The sequence below is a fragment of the Ostrinia nubilalis genome, chromosome 5 (genome assembly GCF_963855985.1).
Source record: "Ostrinia nubilalis chromosome 5, ilOstNubi1.1, whole genome shotgun sequence".
Taxonomy (NCBI): Eukaryota; Metazoa; Arthropoda; class Insecta; order Lepidoptera; family Crambidae; genus Ostrinia; species Ostrinia nubilalis.
The window spans coordinates 2806302-2829521 of record NC_087092.1 but is presented as its reverse complement, the minus strand read 5'-3'; the positions used below and the strand labels follow the sequence as shown (position 1 = coordinate 2829521).

At 38.5% G+C, this 23220-nt stretch overlaps 1 protein-coding gene across 1 annotated transcript in view; it reads right to left on the bottom strand.

Annotated features, from left to right (window-relative positions):
• Window positions 1-888: 888 nt before the first annotated feature.
• Window positions 889-23220, bottom strand: part of LOC135072114 (uncharacterized) — a 521318-nt gene continuing 498986 nt past the window's right edge. The window contains exons 6-10 of the mRNA XM_063966067.1: window positions 17688-17778; window positions 4614-4775; window positions 1573-1743; window positions 1058-1190; window positions 889-1013 (exon numbers count right to left, since the gene is read on the bottom strand). Coding sequence (XP_063822137.1) covers window positions 889-1013; window positions 1058-1190; window positions 1573-1743; window positions 4614-4775; window positions 17688-17778 — 682 coding nt within the window. The remainder of the gene's footprint in view (window positions 1014-1057; window positions 1191-1572; window positions 1744-4613; window positions 4776-17687; window positions 17779-23220) is intronic.

Here is a 23220-nt window from a genome sequence, read left to right as displayed (position 1 = left end):
TTGGGCCCCGCTCTACAAGATACTTTATTCAATCCCCTCTAGACTACCCAGTACAGTACCTTGCAGGTCCCTTGGCATATGTGGCGTGATGGGAGTATACGGCGTAGTATTCAAGTGAAGGCCGCGGCTGGGGCCGTAGCTGCCGCACCAGTAGCGCGCTCAAGGCTCCGTTCTGGGCCTCGCTCTAAAAGATAAATTATTCAATCCCCTCTAGATTACCCAGTACAGTACCTTGCAGATCCCTCGGCGTATGTGGCGTGATGGGAGTATGCGGCGTAGCAGGTAAAGGCCGCGGCTGGGGCCGCAACTGCCGCACCAGAAGCGCGCTCAAAGTTCGGTTCTGGGTCCCACTCTAGAAGCTATTCTTATCCAAACCCCTCTAGACTACCCAGTGCAGTACCTTGCAGGTCCCTTGGCGTATGTGGCGTGATGGGAGTGTGAGGATTGGCAGGTGAGGGCTGCGGCTGAGGCCGTAACTGCCTCACCAGTAGCGCGCTCAAGGCTCGGTTCTGGGCCTCACTCTACAAGATACTTTATTCAATCTCCTCTAGGTTACCCAGTGTAGTACCTTGCAGATCCCTCGGCGTATGTGGCGTGAAGGGCGTGTGAGGAGTGACAGGTGAAGGCCGTAGCTGAGGCCGCAACTGCCGCACCAGAAGCGCGCTCAAGGCTCGTTTCTGGGCCTCGCTCTACAAGATACTTTATTCAATCCCCTCTAAATTACCCAGTGTAGTACCTTGCAGATCCCTCGGCGTATGTGGCGTGATGGGCGTGTGAGGAGTGGCAGGTGAAGGCCGTGGCTGAGGCCGCAACTGCCGCACCAGTAGCGCGCTCAAGGCTCCGTTCTCGGCCTCGCTCTACAAGATACTATATTCAATCCCCTCTAGATTACCCAGTATAGTACCTTGCAGGTCCCTCGGCGTATGTGGCGTGATGGGAGTATGCGGCGTAGCAGGTAAAGGCCGCGGCTGGGGCTGCAACTGCCGCACCAGAAGCGCGCTCAAGGCTCGGTTCTGGGCCTCGCTTTACATACTATATTCAATCCCCTCTAAATTACCCAGTGTAGTACCTTGCAGATCCCTCGGCGTATGTGGCGTGATGGGCGTGTGAGGAGTGGCAAGTGAAGGCCGCGGCTGAGGCCGCAACTGCCGCACCAGAAGCGCGCTCAAGGCTCCGTTCTGGGTGTCGCTCTAAAAGATACTATATTCAATCCCCTCTAGATTACCCAGTATAGTACCTTGCAGATCCCTCGGCGTATGTGGCGTGATGGGCGTGTGAGGAGTGGCATGTGAAGGCCGCGGCTGAGGCCGCAACTGCCGCATCAGTAGTGCGCTCAAGGCTCCGTTCTGGGCCTCGCTCTAAAAGATACTTTATTCAATCCCCTCTAGATTACCCAGTACAGTACCTTGCAGGTCCCTCGGCGTGTGTGGCGTGATGGGAGTATGCGGCGTAGTATTCAAGTGAAGGCCGCGGCTAGGGCCGTAGCTGCCGCACCAGTAGCGCGCTCAAGGCTCGGTTCTGGGCCTCGCTCTACAAGATACTTTATTCAATCCCCTCTAGATTACCCAGTACAGTACCTTGCAGATCCCTCGGCGTATGTGGCGTGATGGGCGTGTGAGGAGTGGCAGGTGAAGGCCGCGGCTGAGGCCGCAACTGCCGCACCAGAAGCGCGCTCAAGGCTCGGTTCTGGGCCTCGAGCTCGCGGACGCGTGCGCGGGCGCATCCCAACTCTTCGCGAATGCTCTGGAAAAAGAGAATATGATTCTTCAAAGGAAATGTATAAATTCAAATTCAAATTGTTTATTACATGAAACATGGTACATAGGATGGAACACAAAATTGATGATACAGTTCAACATGTCTCGCCAAATTATGGCGTGTAACAATTAATCCAGTCATAATAATATAAGTCACACATAATAATAGAGTAGGTAAACAAAGTAGGTAATATTACAGTCCAATATAGGTAATTTAAACATATAAGGTTGATAATGGAATCAGTTTAATACAGAAAAATAGTAGGTCATTTGGCTTTTGATTGAATTAGATAAATGACGTGCTTTGGGGACGACGAGATGACTTTTATGAGGGTAATAATTAGATCATTAGACTATGTAATCCAATGTAGGTGAATAAGCTGGTGTTGCGTAAATTATAAAATAAGATTACAGGCAGAAAAGATTCAGAAATATGTTCTCAATTCTGGTCTCACTTTGAAAGAAATCACTTATTTTTGAGCTACAAAGTTAGTTTCAAGTAGGTCAGCTTGATTATTACTCACTAAACATACTCATAGGAACGAAAATATGGTTGACAACTTTGTACGAGTTTCGCCGTATGTGGGTTTTGCCAAGCGGTATAAAATCGATAAGCCTACTATTTAATTCAATGGGCTAACGTCGGCACGCAGGTGTCTTCAAATATCATTACGGCGTGTCTCTACCGTTCAAACCTTTAAGTTTTAACACAATTAATTACAATTTAGATGCACGAGAGCAACATCACCGTAAAAAGTTATCCTATTCCATCCCTCCGTCAGTTGTCTTAGAAATAAACGCGTATATTTTAATTATGCTTCATTAGTTAAATTAAATTCGAGTAAGGTAATTGACGGGGGTAATTACTAGGGGAGATGGGAGATACTGGCAAGCATTGCTTTGGTGTTGCCAACTCGAAGACGCGGCCGGAATCCCGGGTAGATCTCGCGACGTTTATTAAATGGTTTTGGAACTGAGACGTCCGAGTTTCAAATTTAATTATGAGTAAACAAAGTTAATGGAGTTCGCATAATTTTCAAATATTTACTAAAGTTGGGCAGTTTAAGTAGCGCTTTAATGACGGTAGCGATGGATCATAAATGTGTTATAAATGTTTATGATGCTAAGTAGTCATTTAACATTAACTTTTATTATTATTATTGGTTTTTGGGCCTTTATTTGCGCCAACTCGACCAGGTTTGATCTATTGTGGCAGCCCTTGTCTTTAGAGTTCACTGCTTAGTCCCGTTGAGTCTATAAATTTCCAGATTCTTTGGAGCACATTAACTTAAATAACTCAGGAAAATAGAGTGCCTACATTTTGCCAACAATTTGTTTTTACATGAAAATTTTATAATAACTTAACGTAAAAATCATGCCTATAATTTGAACATGGGTCTTATAAATCTTGGTAAATTTTACTTTACTTATTTATTTCATTGATTCTTAGAATGTTTTTTGTTCTTACTAAGGTTGGTCTAACGTGGTTCCTAATACCTTGTACCAACAGGATTAACCATAATATTATGCAAAAGACGCCACGAGATATTTATCGATATTACGTAAGATATCGTCAAATTAACTCAACGTACATCATCGCATCTGAACCTGTTCATCCAGAATAAAGCACTGACATTATTTTAACGCTATTAGCGTCATACGACGCATTATGCTTGATGGATGTGCCCTACGTCTTGCATTCGGAGCCATGTGTTTGCCGAGAATTATCTATCGGTAATTAGAGAGGGCGCCTCTGAGGCGGCAGATTATTACATCATGGATGTATGTAATTGATGTGCCATAATTATATTCATGTTGATAGGATCATGGGAGAATTTTGGGAAGTTATGAACAGATGGGTAGTTAATATAATTAGTAGCATAACTTAGACATCTTATAATAGAACATTATAATTAGTAAAACATTAGGTAGAGACGAAAATTGTATGCCATTATAGCGGCTAGGTAGTTTTAAAGTTTTGCCAGCCAGGTACTCTATAAAACAGTGCATGAAAACACTTTAGTTTCATGCTTTCAGCGCGGCCATTTCTCTTATTGTTCAAACACTCGTCATTTCCACACCGCGCAAACTTTACTCGCAAAGTTGGCGCCAAAGCCGAAACAACATGGCGGCTACTAGATTTAAACGCAAACGGTCGCATTATCGGCGAGATTACTCCAGATTATAGTGGTCCAGGGTTCCGTAGGAGTTATTACGGTGCGGGCTAACGCCGAAGTGTCCCATTTTGCGCGATTTATGTGCGAATGTCCCACCGCATAATCCAGGCCGTGGGATACGGGACGCGTATAATTATGAGAAAACAATTTCCTGGATGCATCTTAATGCCGGCTGGATTAAGAGATACGAATATTTTTCGACGGATTTAGCCGTTTGACACGAAATTCGTAAGAGGAAACGGAAAATGTTTATTTTTCGTTATATTAATGAGTTATAGGCGTGTTTTTGCTCGGTTTTATGACTTGGCTTTATTTATTGGTGGGTATGTCGAAATGCATTCATATTTATATTCATACAAGAGTATTATTTTATGGATTTCTATTTTACCAAGCTGATCTATCTAACTGCTGATCATTGAATATTTTTAGTAAAAACTGATGTGTAATGATGATTGCAAGCGAAAGCGTTAAGTGGCGACAGACCTTCTGTGTCTTGATCGACATCGTCACGTTTGCAGAGGTATTCGCAGTCCAGTCCCTCTGAGAGTAACAACAGCTGACCACACAAGCTTTAAGCTGAGTTGCACTATCTTACTTTAACAAACGTCAAAAATAAGTAAGTTGGTGCAACTAAGCCTTAGTTTACTAGTGTTATTTGGTAGTTTGTGCTTCACCGTACCTTCTGTGACAGCAGCGCCCTGACGACCTGCTGCGCGACGTCATCCAGCTTCCTTTCATGTTCGCCCTCGAGCCCCGCTGACAGTGATGACAGTTGGCCGCGCAAGCGCTCGTTCTCAGCGCTCAGCACTGACAGCTGGCTCTGGTAGTGCGCTGCTGACGCCTGGAACAACCGATACTTGCTGACGATTGGCTAGGCTTTAGGCAAAAGCGAATAATTAAGAGCGCTTTCACATTAGGGCGTTTGTAGCGCGACTGCAGCGCGGCAGCGGCGTTTTTATAATGTGAAGGCATGCATCTGCTGTCACATAGTATGAAATTTTCGGCAGCGCGTCTGTCGCGCGTTTGTCGCGCTGCTAATTCGCCTAATTGTAAAAGCGCTCTAAGTCAGTATAATTTTGATTGCTGATTTTCCAGTCGAAAAAGTTTGTTTACAAAGACTTCTTCATTAATAAACGCCTCATTAGTCTAGAAAAACAGAATGTGCTTGACATCATAAAAGTGGCAAACAATTTTTTTCTGGTTTATCACTATTTATATAGCGTCACCCCGCGTCAGCCGCACAGGAAAGCGCTTCGCACAAAAAACCATGGAAGGGCCTATCATTCGCACTCTTAATTAAGCGACCGCCCATAGTCACTACGAAAAATAAACAAACCAAAATAAATTGACCCGTGCCCTCTCTAACCGTCAAGCCAAATTGTACCGTTTCAAAACACAGCGTTCCGAGTCAGAGGTCTTCGAAAAGTTGTGATGACGCGCCCGCTTTTTTCCAGCGAAACAAGGGAAAGAGTCTTTTATGTCTATGCCGTTATGGGTTTTAGGCAGGCAGTGGAGCGGCAGGTGAAGTTTTCATTAGTTATCAAATGGGGGCGAGACACAATACGGCGTGTTTGTCCGTCCGTCTGTCTGCAACAACACGCGGTTGATACGGCGCCAAAGGGGTGACGTTTCAATAGGCCTGGCTCCGTGCGTTTAATTTTAGCAACGGCTTTGTCCACTTTTATCGTGCTTCAGTTAAAAAGCGCAAACGTTCAAATAAAACCGTGAATTTTCAGCATTTTAACGAACTACAACACCAGAGTAACTTTACACGCGCGTGAAACGCGCTCCCTTCGCCGCAGGTGTAATGTTATATTGGTATCAAAAGGGTAAATGGATTATGAAAGTGCGTTGGTGTCTGAATTAAATACTTTATTACATTTGTGGATGTTGCATATTGAATGATGGAAAATTCATGAAATTAACACCGACTGTTTGCTCCCTGTGTGTACCTACCTGGTTTCCTCTTAATTGGTTGCGTGCAATTTGCTTTTATGATACAAAAATCAATCGTAGTAGGTACTTCACCCTTTGGTTTTGTTTATTGCTTACTTGTTTTCGTATAATGCAAGTGCATAGCAAACATTAATTATGTATATGTTACAGGAAATGTATGAAATCCGTCATTGTATACAATTCCTAGGTATTGTGTATTATTCCTAAAATCACCCGGAAATGTGTGATGTAAATTATATTACACACATTTCCTAGGAAATTTAAACAGCAATCGGAAATGTAATATAAGATTTCAATTAATACGCGTGGACATGCGGTGCGAGGGGAGGTTTGACATCCGATTACGAGGGGTCTCTATCGAATCGCCAAATTTTTTGTACGCCTAATTGTCTATGGCACACAAATTGTTAACCTTAAAAACTTTTTACACAAAATTATTTTTATTACGCAACTTTTTTTCTTCAAAACTTAAATAGCGCTCGGCGGCAGCTGTGTATGTGTAAGGTCGCAAGTCTAACCTAACCTAACCGAGACTTTGTTATCCAGCTACAGGAGTACTAAAACCTTCGTGCCATTAATAGTTTCATAAAAGAGATGTTAAAATTAGGGATTTCCAATACTTCTGCGTAATATGCGTGATGCCGAAAGAAAGGTATGCCAATAAATTTTAGGCAAATTTTTTTTTCGGCCAATGTACCTATAATAGTGCGAAAACAACAATCTAAACAATAAAAATTGTGAGTTAAAAGTACCTATCGGCCAATGTGGTTTGGCTAAATTAAATTTTAGGCGTACCGAGGGGCACCCGATCACGCGACCGCGATAGTGCCGCTTAGTTTTATACATTTCCTAATACAGTATTGGAATTCTATAAAATTCCTAGGAAAAGTATACATTTCCTAGGATATGTGCGTATTAAAAAATCTCTGAAGCAATATTTTATACATTTCCTAAATAGCTTCGGAGTTGTATACATTTCCTAGGAATAGTTATGGAATAGTATACAATTCCTAGAATTCATACATTTCCTGTAACATATACAGTTCAGAGATTTGACTATAATGCAGTTACCTTTTGACTTGTATTATTCAAGCATCAATTTTAACGATGTTATCAACCAAATATCACTTTACAATCACATTTCATTTACCATTTCCTAAAAGATAACAATATGGATTTTTATAAAAATTGTACAAAAATATTGTGACAAGCAAAGCAAAAAGGCGCCAACATTTGATTATGTCAAATTGAAACTTTTTAAAAACTGTTTACGGCTGCGCCACCAAAAAGTTTTTATGCTTTTGAAAATAGAGGAGTATTTACTTGTTCCGTTCAGATAATGGAAACGTGTTTATTTATTCAAAGGCTTTTAATTAAAATGTTTGTGATTGAAGGGTTCGCGGAAGGTTTGTTCCACGTAAATAATAATTTACGGACGAGCGATCTGCGTCAGCCACTTCCCTGTCTGAGCAGTTAATTTAGTAAATTTAATTTATATTTCGCCGTGCATCCACAGTCGGGATAATGCAAACATTTTAAACGTTACAAAGTGAATTTTATGGATTATTTATTTGTGGATGAATATGCTGAGTGTCAATATTGAAACTGTGAATTGTGGAAAAAAATATCCTGGGATTTTTTAACTAGGCTGTATGGCATTGTGTCTTTGCCTTATCTAGAGAAAAAGAAAGAACCAAAATATTTTCTCTAAAGATGACCCACGCTGAACTGTCCCACCAAACTCAATGACAGGGGGGCGCTACCATCGTTCAACTATATGGTTTCCAACATGGCAAAAATCTGAACCAGCGATCCGGTATTGACAGTGGCGCCCCACTGTCAATGTCATCGACAGGACAGTCCAGTATTTTGGAACTATAGAAAGATGCCCGAAGAGTTTTTATTTGTTGTAGGTAGGTAAAAGTAAAACTCAAAACTCATTTATTTCTGTAAATAGGCTTAAAAAAGCACTTTTACTTTTACATATAAAAATGTATAAAAAATGTAGTTTTACTTTTATATAAAAAAAATGTACTAAGTTTTTATTGATTGCATTGCCCTACTTAAAATGAGCTCGTAATTAAAATCAAGGGCTTGGCCGTACCCGATACTTTTTAATCAAATGGGAACAATATTACATTTTTGTTTGAGGTTGTAAAATCGTATCGAGCCTGCTGTTCAATTTCGTTTGCGTTTGTACCGCAGATGTTTCGTGGAATCAGCTAATTAAGCCCGCGGATTCTGAAATTGCTTTCACATCAGATGACAGTCAAACAAGTAGGTATTGAGATAAACTCCATTCGTTCGGATTTCCTTTAATAAATCTTTGTGATTTAAGGATTGTAATGACTCACCCGTTTGGGGGAACCCAAGTAGGTAGCTATTACGACTGTACACCAAAATGTTGTTTACGTAATCATAAACGAAGTTATCTTATGATATAATCATAATTCAACATAGCGCCATTTGGTTAATTTTAGAATTATGTAAGTTCAAAATTGAATAAAGTTAAGACTTTGCTAATATTTTGAGTTCTACATAATTTTCACAAATTATTACGTACTACAACATGTTTTTTCCCTATTTACCTTGTGTCATCTTCGCATTAAATAACATGTTCTGAATAATAAATAACTTTCTTTCTTTCAAACAACAGATTAAAGTCGCGACATCACGACCATGTCACCAACACACCGTTTAGTCAATTCAATTGTATTTCAACCTCATCAGTTCCAAAAAGTCGTTTCCACCGCAATATCTCCAAAGTTGCAAATTCACAAGATTAATGACGCGAAATCTCAATCGGATATTATCCGAAACGGCCATTGTTTCGTATGCGACGGTGGCGCCCTTTCAGCCAAGTGATTACATTTACGGCAATAACTAGAATTAAACGGGACCATGTTATTTAGAGATGTTGCCTGTGTGTGGGTTGAGGATGTCGATAATAACTTAATTAAATCGGTAAGCGTTAGTATCTATGGCATTTATGATGGCAAGAGTATTTCTGGCATATTAATAGCAATAAGGCATGGAGTGATTACTGTGATATTTAACATTAGAGGACAATGGGAAGAAGCGATATGGAATTGTCACCCTAACAGAATATTTTGTAACTCCTTAGTAGGGTTATTAATCGTTGGAGAGATAGCTTACTTAAAATTGTATGGTGATTTTTCAATGGATGATAGAAAGTCTAAATAATATTTTTAAATCGACGAATTTATCGATACTCTTATTAGTGTAGCTCCAATCGATGCTTTGCACGACCGTCATTAATCATGGCCCGCAGTGTCGACATCATTAGCTTTGTTCGGTCACGCGTCGCGGGCCGCTAGTGATGTATCGGCCATTTTTCGGTTATTCGAAGGTGGAAAAGTTAAAGTTTCTTTTATGTTAGCGCAGGGGTTGTAAATGCCTTAGGGTAAAATATAACGACTCTAATTGTGGTTATGCGTCAGCTTCTGCCAACCCCATGTTTGAAAACGATATTAATTTTCTTATATGTTAGTTTTAATCAGAGTAAAATCTGCAGAGTTTGTTCAATCTACTGCCAAATGCCAACGAGTTAAACTTTAAAGTATTTCTTATGTTATGACTTTTTCTCGAAGTTTTCATTTAATTTCAACAGAAACTTTGTCTTACATTGTACGAAAAACTTAATTACTTCGCTCAAAGCATTACGATAACTCTTTTTCAAATGTTTCTCTTCGTCTCAAAATCTGAACAGCCAAAGTTGTACTCATGTGTGTCTCTTTGGAATTCTTCGTTAAATCTATACTAATATTATAAATGTGAAAGTACGAGTGTGAAAGTCTGACTGTCTGTCTGTCTCGCTTTCACGCCTAAACCACTGAGCCGATTTTGATGAAATTTGCATAGAGATAGTTCCGTCCCGAGTCCCGGGAAAGGACAGGATAGTTTTTATCCCGGTTTTTGAAACAGGGACGCACGCGATAAAGATTTTTTTGTGAAAGACAAAATTCCACGCGGGCGAAGCCGCGGGTGGAAGGCTAGTTTTACTATAAAAAGAGTTACCTATATTAATTTCTTAACCCATGACCTCGACTCTAGCCTAAAGATATTAACCGATTAATTAAAATGTAACAATCGAACCTCGAAAGCTATTGGCTGGGCAGCCTTCCAATTTAGTTGGTTATCTAACCCAATCGAATGTTCTAGCAGTTGGGATGGAGAGTAGCAATAACAGCCACCTTTGGTTCGTTTCCATTGATAGACGATATTGGAATTTGATTTTGGTTGAGAATAGTAGATACGAGTATTGGGCAATAAAAAGTAATGGGATGTCAGTTTTCTCTGTCCAATTAGCAATTTTATTCTTAGTTATTTATACTCTGCTATACTAAAATTGATTAAAAATTAATCGTATGTGAAACGTTTGTAGATACTCGAAACATTTACGCAATATTTGATGACAAGTAAAAATATTTTTAAAAGTCCCGGTTTGAAGAAGAAACCGTCAAGAGTTTCCATTTTTTTGGTGTAGGTATTTACAAATATGATAGCGATACAATGTACCTATCCTCTCATAGCTCTTAGGAAAATTAAAAGAAAGAGAAAAGCACTTTTGGAGTTCTCGTGTTGAAGATTTGTCTGTGAGCGATTCAATAACATTTTACACTAATGTCGTGTCGTTGAATCAAATGGAGCTTTGTTAATTGGTTTCGTTACACCGCCACAACTATGGATGTACCCTACGCAGACGGGAGCATGAATAACTTGGTAGTTGCCACTTTAAAATGCAGGATCGAGTTATATTGTTAATGGAACTCGACGGGTGCAGCTCGGATTTTATTTAAGCTGGGTAACGTGGATCTGGGAGAATGTTATCGACAACGAAAGAGTGAATTGTCAGCTACGAAGGTCTAATTTGATTTGATTTACTAAGGCTAAGTTGCACCACCTAACTTTGACCGTAATTATAACGATAACCGTTGTGTTTTTTGTATGGTGTTTGACAGATTTTTGACGTTTGTCAAAGTTAAAGTAAGATGGTGCAACCCAGCCTAAGTTTAAGTCATTACTTAGTCTAAGATAAGTGACTAACTGCTCTCTGCTACAAACGTATCAAAGCAGTTATTAAAAAGTTTGACTATCAATGTGAAAGAAAAAGTATCACGATGATAGAAACACAACATTCATTAGAACAAACTAGACAAGTCCATTACCCTGTTTTCCTCTAACCAAAACATTAGACAACATCACAAACGGCCGAATTAATGCAATAATAATTTCCTAACCGCGCTTGCCAAGAAAAATGTATGCAGAAATCTAGTGTAATTTTTACTCCTTTCCTTTAATTTGTTGTCTGTGGCGGCGTCCCGACGACGTGGTTTCGCGCCAACTAGACGCCAGCCATTTTGGGCTCCATGATCTATTTAATCCAATAAATAAACATGTAATTTGATTCAGCGTAATTGCGTATATTAGTCGCATTTCCAATCTAAAGGCATATTAAGATTATCACCTAATTACGACTTGCTGAAAACTGATTCAGAAATATAATGACACGAGTTCAAATTATTGAATTACGAGATTTGAAGAAAAGTTTTAACTTATATCAGCTAAGCAAGAAACTAAGTTCTAATTTATATTAGTTCTACAAATAGTATAACGAACTTTGGACTTAAGGTAAAATGTTCATAATGCACACGTGAGGATCATACTAATATTTATGTAAGTTCTAGAAGTATAGCCTAATATTTGGTATGTAAGTACTTAGTAGGCATTGAAAAAGAAGAGATTTTTGGGATATAATTATTTCAATTTGGATTATTTTGGTTCGGAATAATTCTACCGAACCAAATGTTACTAATGATCGAGATATGAAATAGCCACGCTAACTGCATGTAACCGAAAACAGCCAAACACAATTAGTAGCGAGTGTAAACTCGGAGCGGCGGGCTGCGCACAGATTATAAAATGATGCACCCCACGCGCTAGTGATGCGGTGCAGGTTGGGCAGAGATCATAATCGACAAGGGGAAGTAAATGACGCTCCTGAAACGAAACAAAACTAAATTCTCGATTAATTTGAAGTAGGTAGTAAACTACCTAAAGATATTGCCAGTTATTTTGGCTTATAAGTAGAGAATTCCTCAAATAATCGTATCTACAGTAACCTTAACCCTTATTCAAATAGTTATGTTTCATATAATACTGAAACAATCTGACGATTTACTGAAATATACTAGTTGCGTAATACTTCGGATATTCCCTAAGTAATTTTTCTCATCGTTGTATGATAAGAAAATATATCTTGAAAAATAAATGACTAATTATTATACATATTTTTACGGACACTAACTATAATTCGGGCCTTTTTAAGGCGAGAAAGAATGGACACTTACAGGGCAGATATATACCATTCTAAACTGCATCTCACTTAACACCAGGTGCGATTTCGATTGCGATCAAATACCTGCCTTGTCATACATAAAAAAAACCTGTTCATCTGTCAAAAGTCCTAACCATGACCTGCAAAGACAGTATTTTTTCAAAATACATCTATCGATTGCCGCCCTCCCTACCGGTAACTGCGCCCTTGCACTTCGGAAGGGTAGAGCTGAATTATTGTTTAGAGGGGCGCGCGGGGAGGGGCTTTTAAACCGGGAAACCCCTGCCATTGTGCATAGCCGATTTCCCGCTTTCCGCCATTTTAATGTCCTTAGCCCTTCGCTGGACTGCTGTGTGGGTGGACTGGTGCAAGGAGGAAGAATAAGGCGTATTGTGAAGATCTAAGCAAGTTAAATAGGCTTCTCTTACTGAATCACTTTAGCTTTCGATATCAACATCATTTCAACTTATGGCAGTCTCTCCCAAAGTTACGTACGAGTACTAAGCGTTTTCCCGCTTTTTTCTCCCAGCCGCTATATCCAAAGTCATCGGTCTTTTTGACATAACAAATGGACAACACTAGCAATTGATTTATGGTATCACACTGTTCGGGACGAACGCTATTTGCTGAGCTAGACGTACGTACTACGTACTATGCTAATTGTTTAATACTATGTCGAGTCTACACTGTAAACTTTGTTGACTGAAGCTGCGTTCAAGTCGCGTCGCTGTCACACCAGCTACCCTAAAACTAATTTAAATATCGTATCGTATCCTACTTATTCATAAACTTTATTTATCATAGGTAAATGATGGGTGAAAAATAATTATGAAATGATTCGCCATACATACATACCTACTGTGAGGAAAGTGTAGAGTTTAAGGTCACGTCATAATAAATTGGAAGAAAGTTCCTAAATTGGGCCACCGTAATTTTTTACCTAAAGGTTTCCAGGCATGTGTGAGTGGTTGTTACGGTTTGTACAGCCTTTATTACAGTTCCGAGAATCGTCGGGGGCTCGAGTGGAGTCACATTTCATAGTTACATTACCTATGGCCTTTCAGGACCATCATTGGGTACAAAATTGCAGCCATTTCAACTGCAAATAGGAATTAGACGCAAATATTGCTGAACCCTAATGCAGATTCAGTGTGGGACCAGAAGAGGAGCTCGTACCTACTTGTATGAAGTTTGATCAATTCAAATTTCAAAAAGATTTTGTAAACAGTTGTAGCTATAGATAGGTACATCCAAGTTCAAGTCATTCATGCCCGTTTTCACAATTCCTCATTTTTAAGTGACCCATTTGAAAACAAAATTCCTGATAAGTGTTACTGGGGTCACTTAAAAATTAAAGATTGATGGTGAAAACAGGCATTAGTCAATAAGAAACTTCTCAACTTAAAGGTATTGATTGCAGTGTGTGTCACGTTTTGACTGAAGAAATTATAATATGATTAAAATTTTGAAACATACGCGGAACTCATTTATCTCATATCTTACATTTTTAGATTAGCTCTTTTTGCAGAATGTTGCTAAACAAAAAGAAAACACAATCATTTAATTAACGAGTCAAATTCTTTCCTCTCGGCTGGAAAACTCAATTTATAAACCGAACCTTTTTATAGCCCATGTGTTCCGTTCTCATACTATCCACGTAAGTATTTCAAGTGTATATCATATAGCAAACTATACTACACTAACGAGACGCCATATCAAACTATCTGTGGGCTGTCAGTCCGTCGTTTACGAGTTATTAGGAGGGAGAGGGCTCAGAGGGCGACGATTTGCTCAGACCTCTTAAGGTGCTCATTTCTTGGCTGGGTGCCGCATTAGAGCGCTTAGGAATGACGGACAGTTTGTTGACAAATATGAAACGAAATGGCTTTATTTCATTTATGAAGGAAAGTAAAAGAATACATTACTTTTTTGTTTGGATCCTACAACCCAAAAAAGCTTCATTCGAAGCTTCTGACTGAGACCTTTAATGAATCTTTATTTGGACTCTACAAGCCAAAAAACCTTCATACGAAGTTTCTGATTGTGACCTTTTCATGTTTAAATCACTGAACCGATATTGATAAAGTTTGGTGTAGAGATAGCTTGTGTAGTACTGTCCTGTAGCTATGTGTATGGACCCAGAGAAACATAGGATAGTTTTATCCTGGTTTTTATGTCTTTTTCTGGCGCGTTTAAATGTTTTTCAATGAAAAACATTAGTGAAGCCTTGAGCAAAAGCTAACAAAATAAAACCAAGTTAAACTTGTAATTTAAACGAAATCTAATAACGAAAACTGAGTGTCACAGGCTGGAAACTTATGAGTCTACGTGTCCCGGAACAAAGTTATCACAGAAACTAATGAACCCCTAACGTATGAATACGAACGTGCAAATAGAGGAGAACTAAAGAAAATTAAATGTTCCCACTTTCGGAGTTAATAAAACTTCAGCGAATGATGTAAAGTACGTGGAAACTGGCATGTTCAATTATGCAGCGCTCATGCAGTATTTGTTGGCGACAATCCTGGAGCATTGTGGTGCAGTGCACGAAGGTACAGTAGAGCTTCTTTTATTCTTTCAAACTTAAAGTCAAAATTCCTTTATTTGCATTGACTATAAAAATAGTACATACAAATCGTCAAATATTTTGCTCTTAAGGAGTCTCTACATAATTTAATGCCATATACATTGTTGCATGAGGCGAATTTAATGCTTTCTTTCAGTTCAGACCTAATGTGTATAATTCAGGACATAAAAAATCATGTCTGAAAGGGTTCAATACGAGTTGGACACTAGAACAGCGAGTACCTCTCTATAAGATCATTTATGTTTTATATTTTTGAAATCATAAAAACATTGTTTTGACGAAAAATAGCATTTAGTACTTCTAGCCATTCTCATAAGGCCACGAGTCTTGATGAACAATTTACTTTGGATTTTGAGCAAGATTTATTCGATCTTGTGTACTTGGTGTCACTTTTCTTTGTTTTGATTCTCAACTGTTACTGTCTCCCTAACTACATAGGTCTTCTATACCTTCCTATTTTATGGCTAGGTCCCGATGCCGCCCGCTTGGTCACATTAAAGAGCGTTTATCGAGCGCGTGGGGGACAGGCGATCATTTTTGGATTATGGCTGCCCCTGCAGATAGAGGAATTAATTTACGAAAGCACCACACCCAGACCAATTCATCCTGAGCCCTGTCACTTTAAACCGTAAAATGCAGGGCTTTAATAAAGCATGCGATAGGGAGCTCTATTAGCACCGGTCAGGGTATAACTGGACGTTCTTTGAGAGATTATGCTCTGCGTTTGAGGGGATGAGATGTTTTTGCGTAATTAGTGGCTAAGAGCCTTTCTTGCGATAAGTGGCGCTTGGGTTGTTTGGCCAGTTTTATTTTAGGGGACTGTAGTGAGTTAATTATAACTAAGAGCTTTTGCGAAGGCACGTTGTGAATATTAGATGTGGTGTGATATGACGTTAAATAACGTATATTATGCAGGGACCTATCTCTAAATGGTTCTTTATTTTTAGATCAGAAAGGATAGGTACAGCTATTTGATTTTTTCCCAATGTCAAATGAAGGCTTTAAGGATATATTTTTATTTGCTTAAAAAAGTAAAGCTTTTTGGAAAAGGAATAGTTTTTGTGAGTATATTTAATTCGGATCCCGTATGAGATCTCTCAGTATTGTTGGCTTTGCGAATATTCCCCACATTTTCCTCGTGGAAACGGCTGACAACATAAAAATGTTAAAAGATATTAAAAATAGGGGCCGACGCACAATGGCGGATCCAGGTACGAATATCATTCAAAAGTGACGGAAATGGAAAAATCAAAATTCGCATTTCGCCATTCAAATTTACAGATACCGACGAGGGGAGTTTTTTTTACTTCGTAACAATGTCCGAATGCTTTGTGATGAATTGGGTACACGCCGTAAGTTTTTTTTATTTGCTCACCTTTTTTATTTTCATGTGTATCATTTTTGCATGCTGATAGGTTGGTACAAATAACCATTATCGAGGAGGAATAAAATTGAAGGCTCATCGTTTGCTAGTTGCACTAAGAGTGGGCAACAGGTATATGACTACTCTAGCTGATTATTTTTAATAGAAAATCAATAGTTACCTACAGATGCTGCAACTAATGCATCCTTAAATTACGATTGTTTTTGATTTATAGAGCTACTTTCAATTAAAAAAATAAATTTTATATGCCCTTAAGATGGTTCAAGAATACCTACGTCTCCAGATCCTAAACCTTGAGCAAACTCTTATAAAGGTAATTGGAGGTAATAGACGATTTAACGCAGCAGCAGCAGAAGACGTGTCGTTAACTACGGTACCTATTTTATAGTATTACGTATAGTCTGATGTGACCTAACCTTAAGTGACAATGAAAATAAATCATCACACGGTCTCATGCGACCACTCGGGAATTCCCTCCTCTTTTGTAAAATTTACATTGTCTTTGTAAATCAAATTATTCGGACATCATTATTTAAGTTTCTCCAACCGAAAGCCTGTCAGTCAGCGTCTTTTTGTTTCGGAGGGAACAATGCAGACCCTCATTATGAAATATTTGGAATAACTGAATCAGATTCATCTGAACTCTAGGTACAATCGACAGCATATCAGACCATACACTTTTGTTGAAAAATAGCCTTTATTGCAACGAGATAAGGCACCCGTGTGTTAAGCTTGAAGTGCTGTTGTCCGTACATACCAGACCAGTGTAATAAGAGCTGTAGGGTTAATGCTATGTAAATGGAATTACATGCGGTCGTGTTTCAGCTTGTAATGGTCATGGCCACCTTTTGTGTGGATGTTTTGCGTGTTTATCAATAACAGATATAGTAATGATGTAATATTTTGTTTTGGATGGAAGGTGGTGGTTTGTTTGCGAGAGAAAATAATCCAAACAAAAAAGGGAAATAATTGACATAAGATATTAGTCTCGTATTGTTCAAACTTACTTATTTGTAGTAACCGTTATTATTAGGGGCAACTGTAAGGTTTTGTTTATAAAAGTAGAAACGGTTTAAAGTGATTTTAATAATTGTGATATAGGTATTCCTTTCATGGTGCATGGAAGGCTTATTGTATTTGAATTCCACCTTAGTATAGAGTCGATATTTATCAATTGATTGAAATTCAAAAACACACATTTTATGTTGTTAAAAGTTTACAGCATTTTCTTGATTTGCTATCGTCTGTTATGGTACATTTTGGTTCATCATTATCATCATCTCAGCCATAGGACGTCCACTGCTGAACATAGGCCTCCATCAATGCTTTCCATGTTGCCCGGTTGGTAGCGGCCTGCGTCCAGCGCCTTCCTGCTACCTTTATGATGTCGTCGGCCCATCTTGTGGGTGGAAGTCCCACGCTGCGTTTATATTTTGGTTATTTTTATAATAATAGAGACGCTACTGACCTCCAGGGCTGAAGATAGTGAGACCTTCTCCTGCTTTAAAGTTTCCACGCGGCTTTTGTACTGCAGCAGCGAGCGCACTGTCTCCTCCATTCTGGAACAATGCAAAATAAACGTTTATTTTCTGTAAAAACCGAAGAAATCATTCGAGAATAAGGACACAGAAACGTATTTCTATATTTGCTGTCATGTGGGACTTCATCTGTAAGTGAAAATATGTAGATTATTTTTATGAACTCATCTTTAAAATTCTGTATGTCCAATCAAAAGGTCTGTAAAATTGATGTAACGACGGTGAATTTTCAATAATTTGCATGCGAATCTCTGCAGGTTTGAGTTCTAAAGTAGGACAGTCTATTTTCCATCACGTTCTAGCGCAGAACATTTTTTTGCATGTTGTTTTTTAGCATTTTTTGAGTTAATGTGTTTCACTTCTTTTTACCTCGGTTTGTATACTTTGACGAAAACATGATTAACTCACAGATTACTGGCTCGTATCGAAATTCACATAATCCAATAAATAAATAGCATATTTCAAATACCAATTAACTCAACCAATCAAGCCGTGAAACGCAAAACTTCCGTAATCTTTCACCTCTCAATTAGTACTCGATCAGCTGGCAGATTACATTTCAAAGACAATACATAATTTCCTTTCCCATTAAGGTTACTGTAATAACATAATCTCAGCCCTCGCATTAATAATTAAAAGAGGGTAAAATCATTATTCGAGAGGGTAAAATCATTTCCAGGGTTTTGTTTCAAGAATTACCCGGAGTAAAGGAGTCTTTTGTGTGGAACCATAATGGCTGAATTAAGAATTGAAGCTGCAGCTTGCTTAATTAACAAAGAAAAGGCTTGAGACGGTAGTCACTTGATAATAATTGTCTGTTTCGTTTTGAAATATATGGAGAGTATAGTACAACTAATGTACTTAAAATAAATGTTCTTGTCTATAGCTCATAAGAATTTTTGTCTTGCGTTTCGTGTTTTGTTTATTACAAAGACTCTTTATTGGCTACTCAAGGCATAAATTAATTAATATGAATTTCATGTGAGGAAGACGAGCTCAAATAAAACTGTTAATCCTTTAGCAGTCCCTTCAGGTTTATTCTACGATAAAATGTAGTAGTGATGTCGTATGTAATAAGAAACTTATCGCTACACTAAAACTAAGCCAAATTGTTTGCAATAATATTATTATCGAAAACGCTACAAAAGTATTATCAGATAGACTTTACGTTCAAAATATTGATATAGTTAATATAGTATACATATATGTATATAGTTAATGTAAAACCTTTAACAAGTGCTTGAACATGTAACAACAGTTGTTTACACTCAATTAAACAAAGTTGAACAAACGTAATCGCAGGCTGCATTTCGCAACCGGAACTTGCGCTAATGAAGTGGCGGCCGTCGAGTGCACTTCCGTTGTGCGTCTCTTTCTAACCAAAGCCGAAGGTGTTCTGTCTCGTTTCGCTCAAAATATGCAAATCCCATAGATTATGGCGGTGATCCGAGCGTAATGAAGTACGCTGAAGCGTTTTTGTGAGATCCCGTCTATCTTACTAGCTTAATGCGAACACCATTTGTGTTTGAGACTTTTCAACAGTCGACGTGAATTCTAATCGAGGATATAGACGAATCCATTTGCTTTCTTTTTTACTTCAGTTGCTTTTAAACTGAACTCTTCTTTTGATTTCTGATTTATAGTCTGTTATCCGCCAACCGCCTCTGTGGTCTAGTGGTAAGACCACCTGCTTCAGACGCAGAGGTCCCGGGTTCGATTCCCAGTGGGGACAGATTTTTCTGTTCGGTTTGGCTGGTGGTAGGGCTTGTTCTAAGTCCGCCTGGCTAGCTACCACCATCTTACCTAAGTCTGTCGCCATAACAACAATGTTAACAGCATTGTTGTGTTCCGGCAGTTAGAGGTAAGATAGCCAGTTCCTCCGTGGTTGAGGATTCCGGGTGAAGCTCGCTTCCACCTTCGGCCTGATCATCACTTACCATCAGGTGAGATACAGGCAAAGAGCTTCCTCGTTGTGGATAAAAAAAAAAATCCAACGATACTCCATGTCAGTGGATTAAAAGACTATTCTTAAAAACCATTTTAAAATAATTATGTAAGTACACTGTTTTAGTTAACGATGCTTTCTTAGGCTGAGTTGCACCACCTAACTTTGACCGTGACTACAACGTTAACCGGTGTTTTTTGTATGGAATTTGACAGGTTTTTGACGTTTGTTAAAGTTAAAATAAGATGGTGCAACCCAGCCTTAGTTGTTAAAATTTTCTGGCGTTAAGAGTCGCCTCGCGATCTAAATTTTTAAAATAACTTGCTTGATGCTTTTTTTGTAATTGTTGATTCTACTTTGTTGAAAAGGAATAAAACAGTAGGTATTATACGAGTAGAAAACATGGTGATTTTAGTTTTTAAGTGTTATATGATGCTAAAACTGAGGAACATATCCATTTATTTCATGTAATAGAGCAGTTTGTTAGACAGCCGTTCTCTCGAATACCGTCGTTGCTGTATAAATAAGCCATACCGCACCTATTCGGTCACATAACATGATACTTTAGTTTGTTTACTATTTATCGTCGGGCATCTCGTAAAAGAGTGCCAAATGGGTCTCCCAGGCTGCCGTAACGTCCAAATTGTCGGGTAAGTGAATATCCGCGACATTCTGATCACGCTCGCAACTTGGCAGACGAGGAATTGATAGTATCTTGGGAAACTATTTATGAAGCTTGTAGACAAACAGTTTTGGGGGTGGGTAGAAGAGATTTTTTTCGTGGTAAAGCAAAGGAAAGTAGAGACTAGTGAAATGCTTACAGTATTAAAACGCGTTCTAACACTGAATAATTTTATTAAATGTGTATTTTGATTGATAGTTCGATCGGTGCACTAAATATCTTCGATTTGTTTTATCATGAAAGTTGAAATCACTCAGATGCTTTTTCTGGCGTTAAGAGTCGCCTCTTGATCAAAATTTTTAAAATAACTTGCTTGATACTTTCTTGTAACTGTTGATTCTACTTTGTTGAAAAGGGATAAACCAGTAGGTATTATACGAGTAAAAAACATGGTGATTTTAGTTTTTACGTGTTATATGATGCAATAACTGAGGAACATATCCATTTATTTCATGTAATAGAGCAGTTTGTTAGACAGCCGTTCTCTCGAATACCGTCGTTGCTGTATAAATAAGCCATACCGCACCTATTCGGTCACATAACATGATACTTTAGTTTGTTTACTATTTATCGTCGGGCATCTCGTAAAAGAGTGCCAAATGGGTCTCCCAGGCTGCCGTAACGTCCAAATTGTCGGGTAAGTGAATATCCGCGACATTCTGATCACGCTCGCAACTTGGCAGACGAGGAATTGATAGTATCTTGGGAAACTATTTATGAAGCTTGTAGACAAACAGTTTTGGGGGTGGGTAGAAGAGATTTTTTTCGTGGTAAAGCAAAGGAAAGTAGAGACTAGTGAAATGCTTACAGTATTAAAACGCGTTCTAACACTGAATAATTTTATTAAATGTGTATTTTGATTGATAGTTCGATCGGTGCACTAAATATCTTCGATTTGTTTTATCATGAAAGTTGAAATCACTCAGATGCTTTTTCATGTAGTGCATGCAAGTCGAAAATATTTCAATGTTAATTCACGAATAGCTTAAAATAAAGTCCATAAAAATCATCAGAAAATCGACCCGGTTTCAGTTGCGTAGTTATTTTTAGGGTTCCGTAGTCCTGACAAGGAACCTTTATTTCAGGCTTTTCTCTTGCTGAATAGCCGCTAGTCCACCGCTTTGGGATGTGATTATGTAGATTCTTAGTTACGTGATCTTACTGCTTGCTGCCGGAAGGAGCTTAATAAAAGGAGACAAGGTTTTTGAACTAAAAACTCCAGTTAGATCGCGTAATGGCACTAAATAGTGCTGTAAGTGAAACTTGGCGTTCCATTCCGGTCACGCGCTGAATTTGGCAGACGCCTGATGGCTAACTTGGCACTCGGTTATCTCATAAAGGGTAAAAATGTTGAGTACCTAGTATGTTTGTAAGCGGTGATATCAGATACTAGAACTAACCATCTATAGAGTTTACGAGTATGTACTACAGACTATTTTTGTGCTAAATATATCATATTCTAAGCTACCTTTATCCGACTGACGAAAGAGGGTATATTTGCTGTATCTATACTTAGGTTTTTAGTAATATCAGGTTTTTAATGTAGAATCTAATTTATGTCGCTATTTATGTAAGATCTAGTAAATTATATAAATAATGAATACCTACGAGTAAGATATTTAGATCCTTGTTTATTGGTCGAATGACTCGTAAATAAAATTTTCAGCAACTTCAGATTCGAATCCACCAAACTGATGAAGTAGATTTGATTTGAATTACTCTACCTTTCCCTGAAATATACCCGACTCAATCCAAAATGGATAGAATTGAGTAACCTTTTCCGATGCCCGCAATTTTTCGATGCAAAAAGGAACGAAAGGAGGCAGAAAGGAACTTTTCCAATAATTTGGAATAGATCGAATCCCGAAGATGTTGCGTCACTTTTTTCTCTTCAATATAAAAGGTTCCGGATTAGAATTTAAAATTCCCAAGCCAAGTTTCATATTTTAATATTTCGGACGGAATTTTCCCGTCTTGATTGTGGTTTAAATTAAAAATTGTTTTACTCTGTGGATCATGTTCACATTTTTTGCCTTTTCAAACCACGTTTAATGTGATATCTTGTACAAAAGGGAATGCTTGATGAGGATGGTGTGTTATGGGATACTCCCATACCCATACACAAAGGTGATTACAAAAAATGTACCAAAATAATGTCTGAATAACACATTTATTAAAAAACATTAAATCATGATATACCGACACAGGATATGAAAGGATTAAAATTATTAGAAATGTTGGTAAGTACCTACTCGTACCTACCTGTTAGGACTGAAGGGCTATTTCTTATTTTTATGTCGATAAATATTCAAAACATGAAGTGCTATAATATCGTAAAAATCTGAAAGATAATTTTAAAAGCCGGTTTAAACGTGCCCACTCATAATTACAAACCTTAACTTAATAAATAACCAAAATTAAACCTCTCGCGCCATTTTTCTGAATTTGGCGAAAATTATTTACAATCCTCCGTTGTCCACCATTAATATCCTTAACCTTTTCGCGGGAATTTCCCACGTGGAATATCTAGAAAACGAATTTGTTATTACCGGGGTCGATCACCCGAAGTTTGGGCTTATTACGTTGTTATTTAATGTTTTGTTTTTTTCGTACGGTGTTTTTTTTTCGGGGCGAGTTTTTACGACGCGCAGTCACGGCAGAGTATCGACCGGGGCCTCTATTGTTTTTCTTTGATGGATATGAGTGTTTATGAGCCTATGTTGAACGCAATTAAGGTGTGTAAATAAGATAGCGACTGTAGATACGATGGAAAGTGATGGCATGGAGTTTTTATGTAAGTGCGTCGAGTTCTAAAAAGTTTATGCGGAGTAAAAGG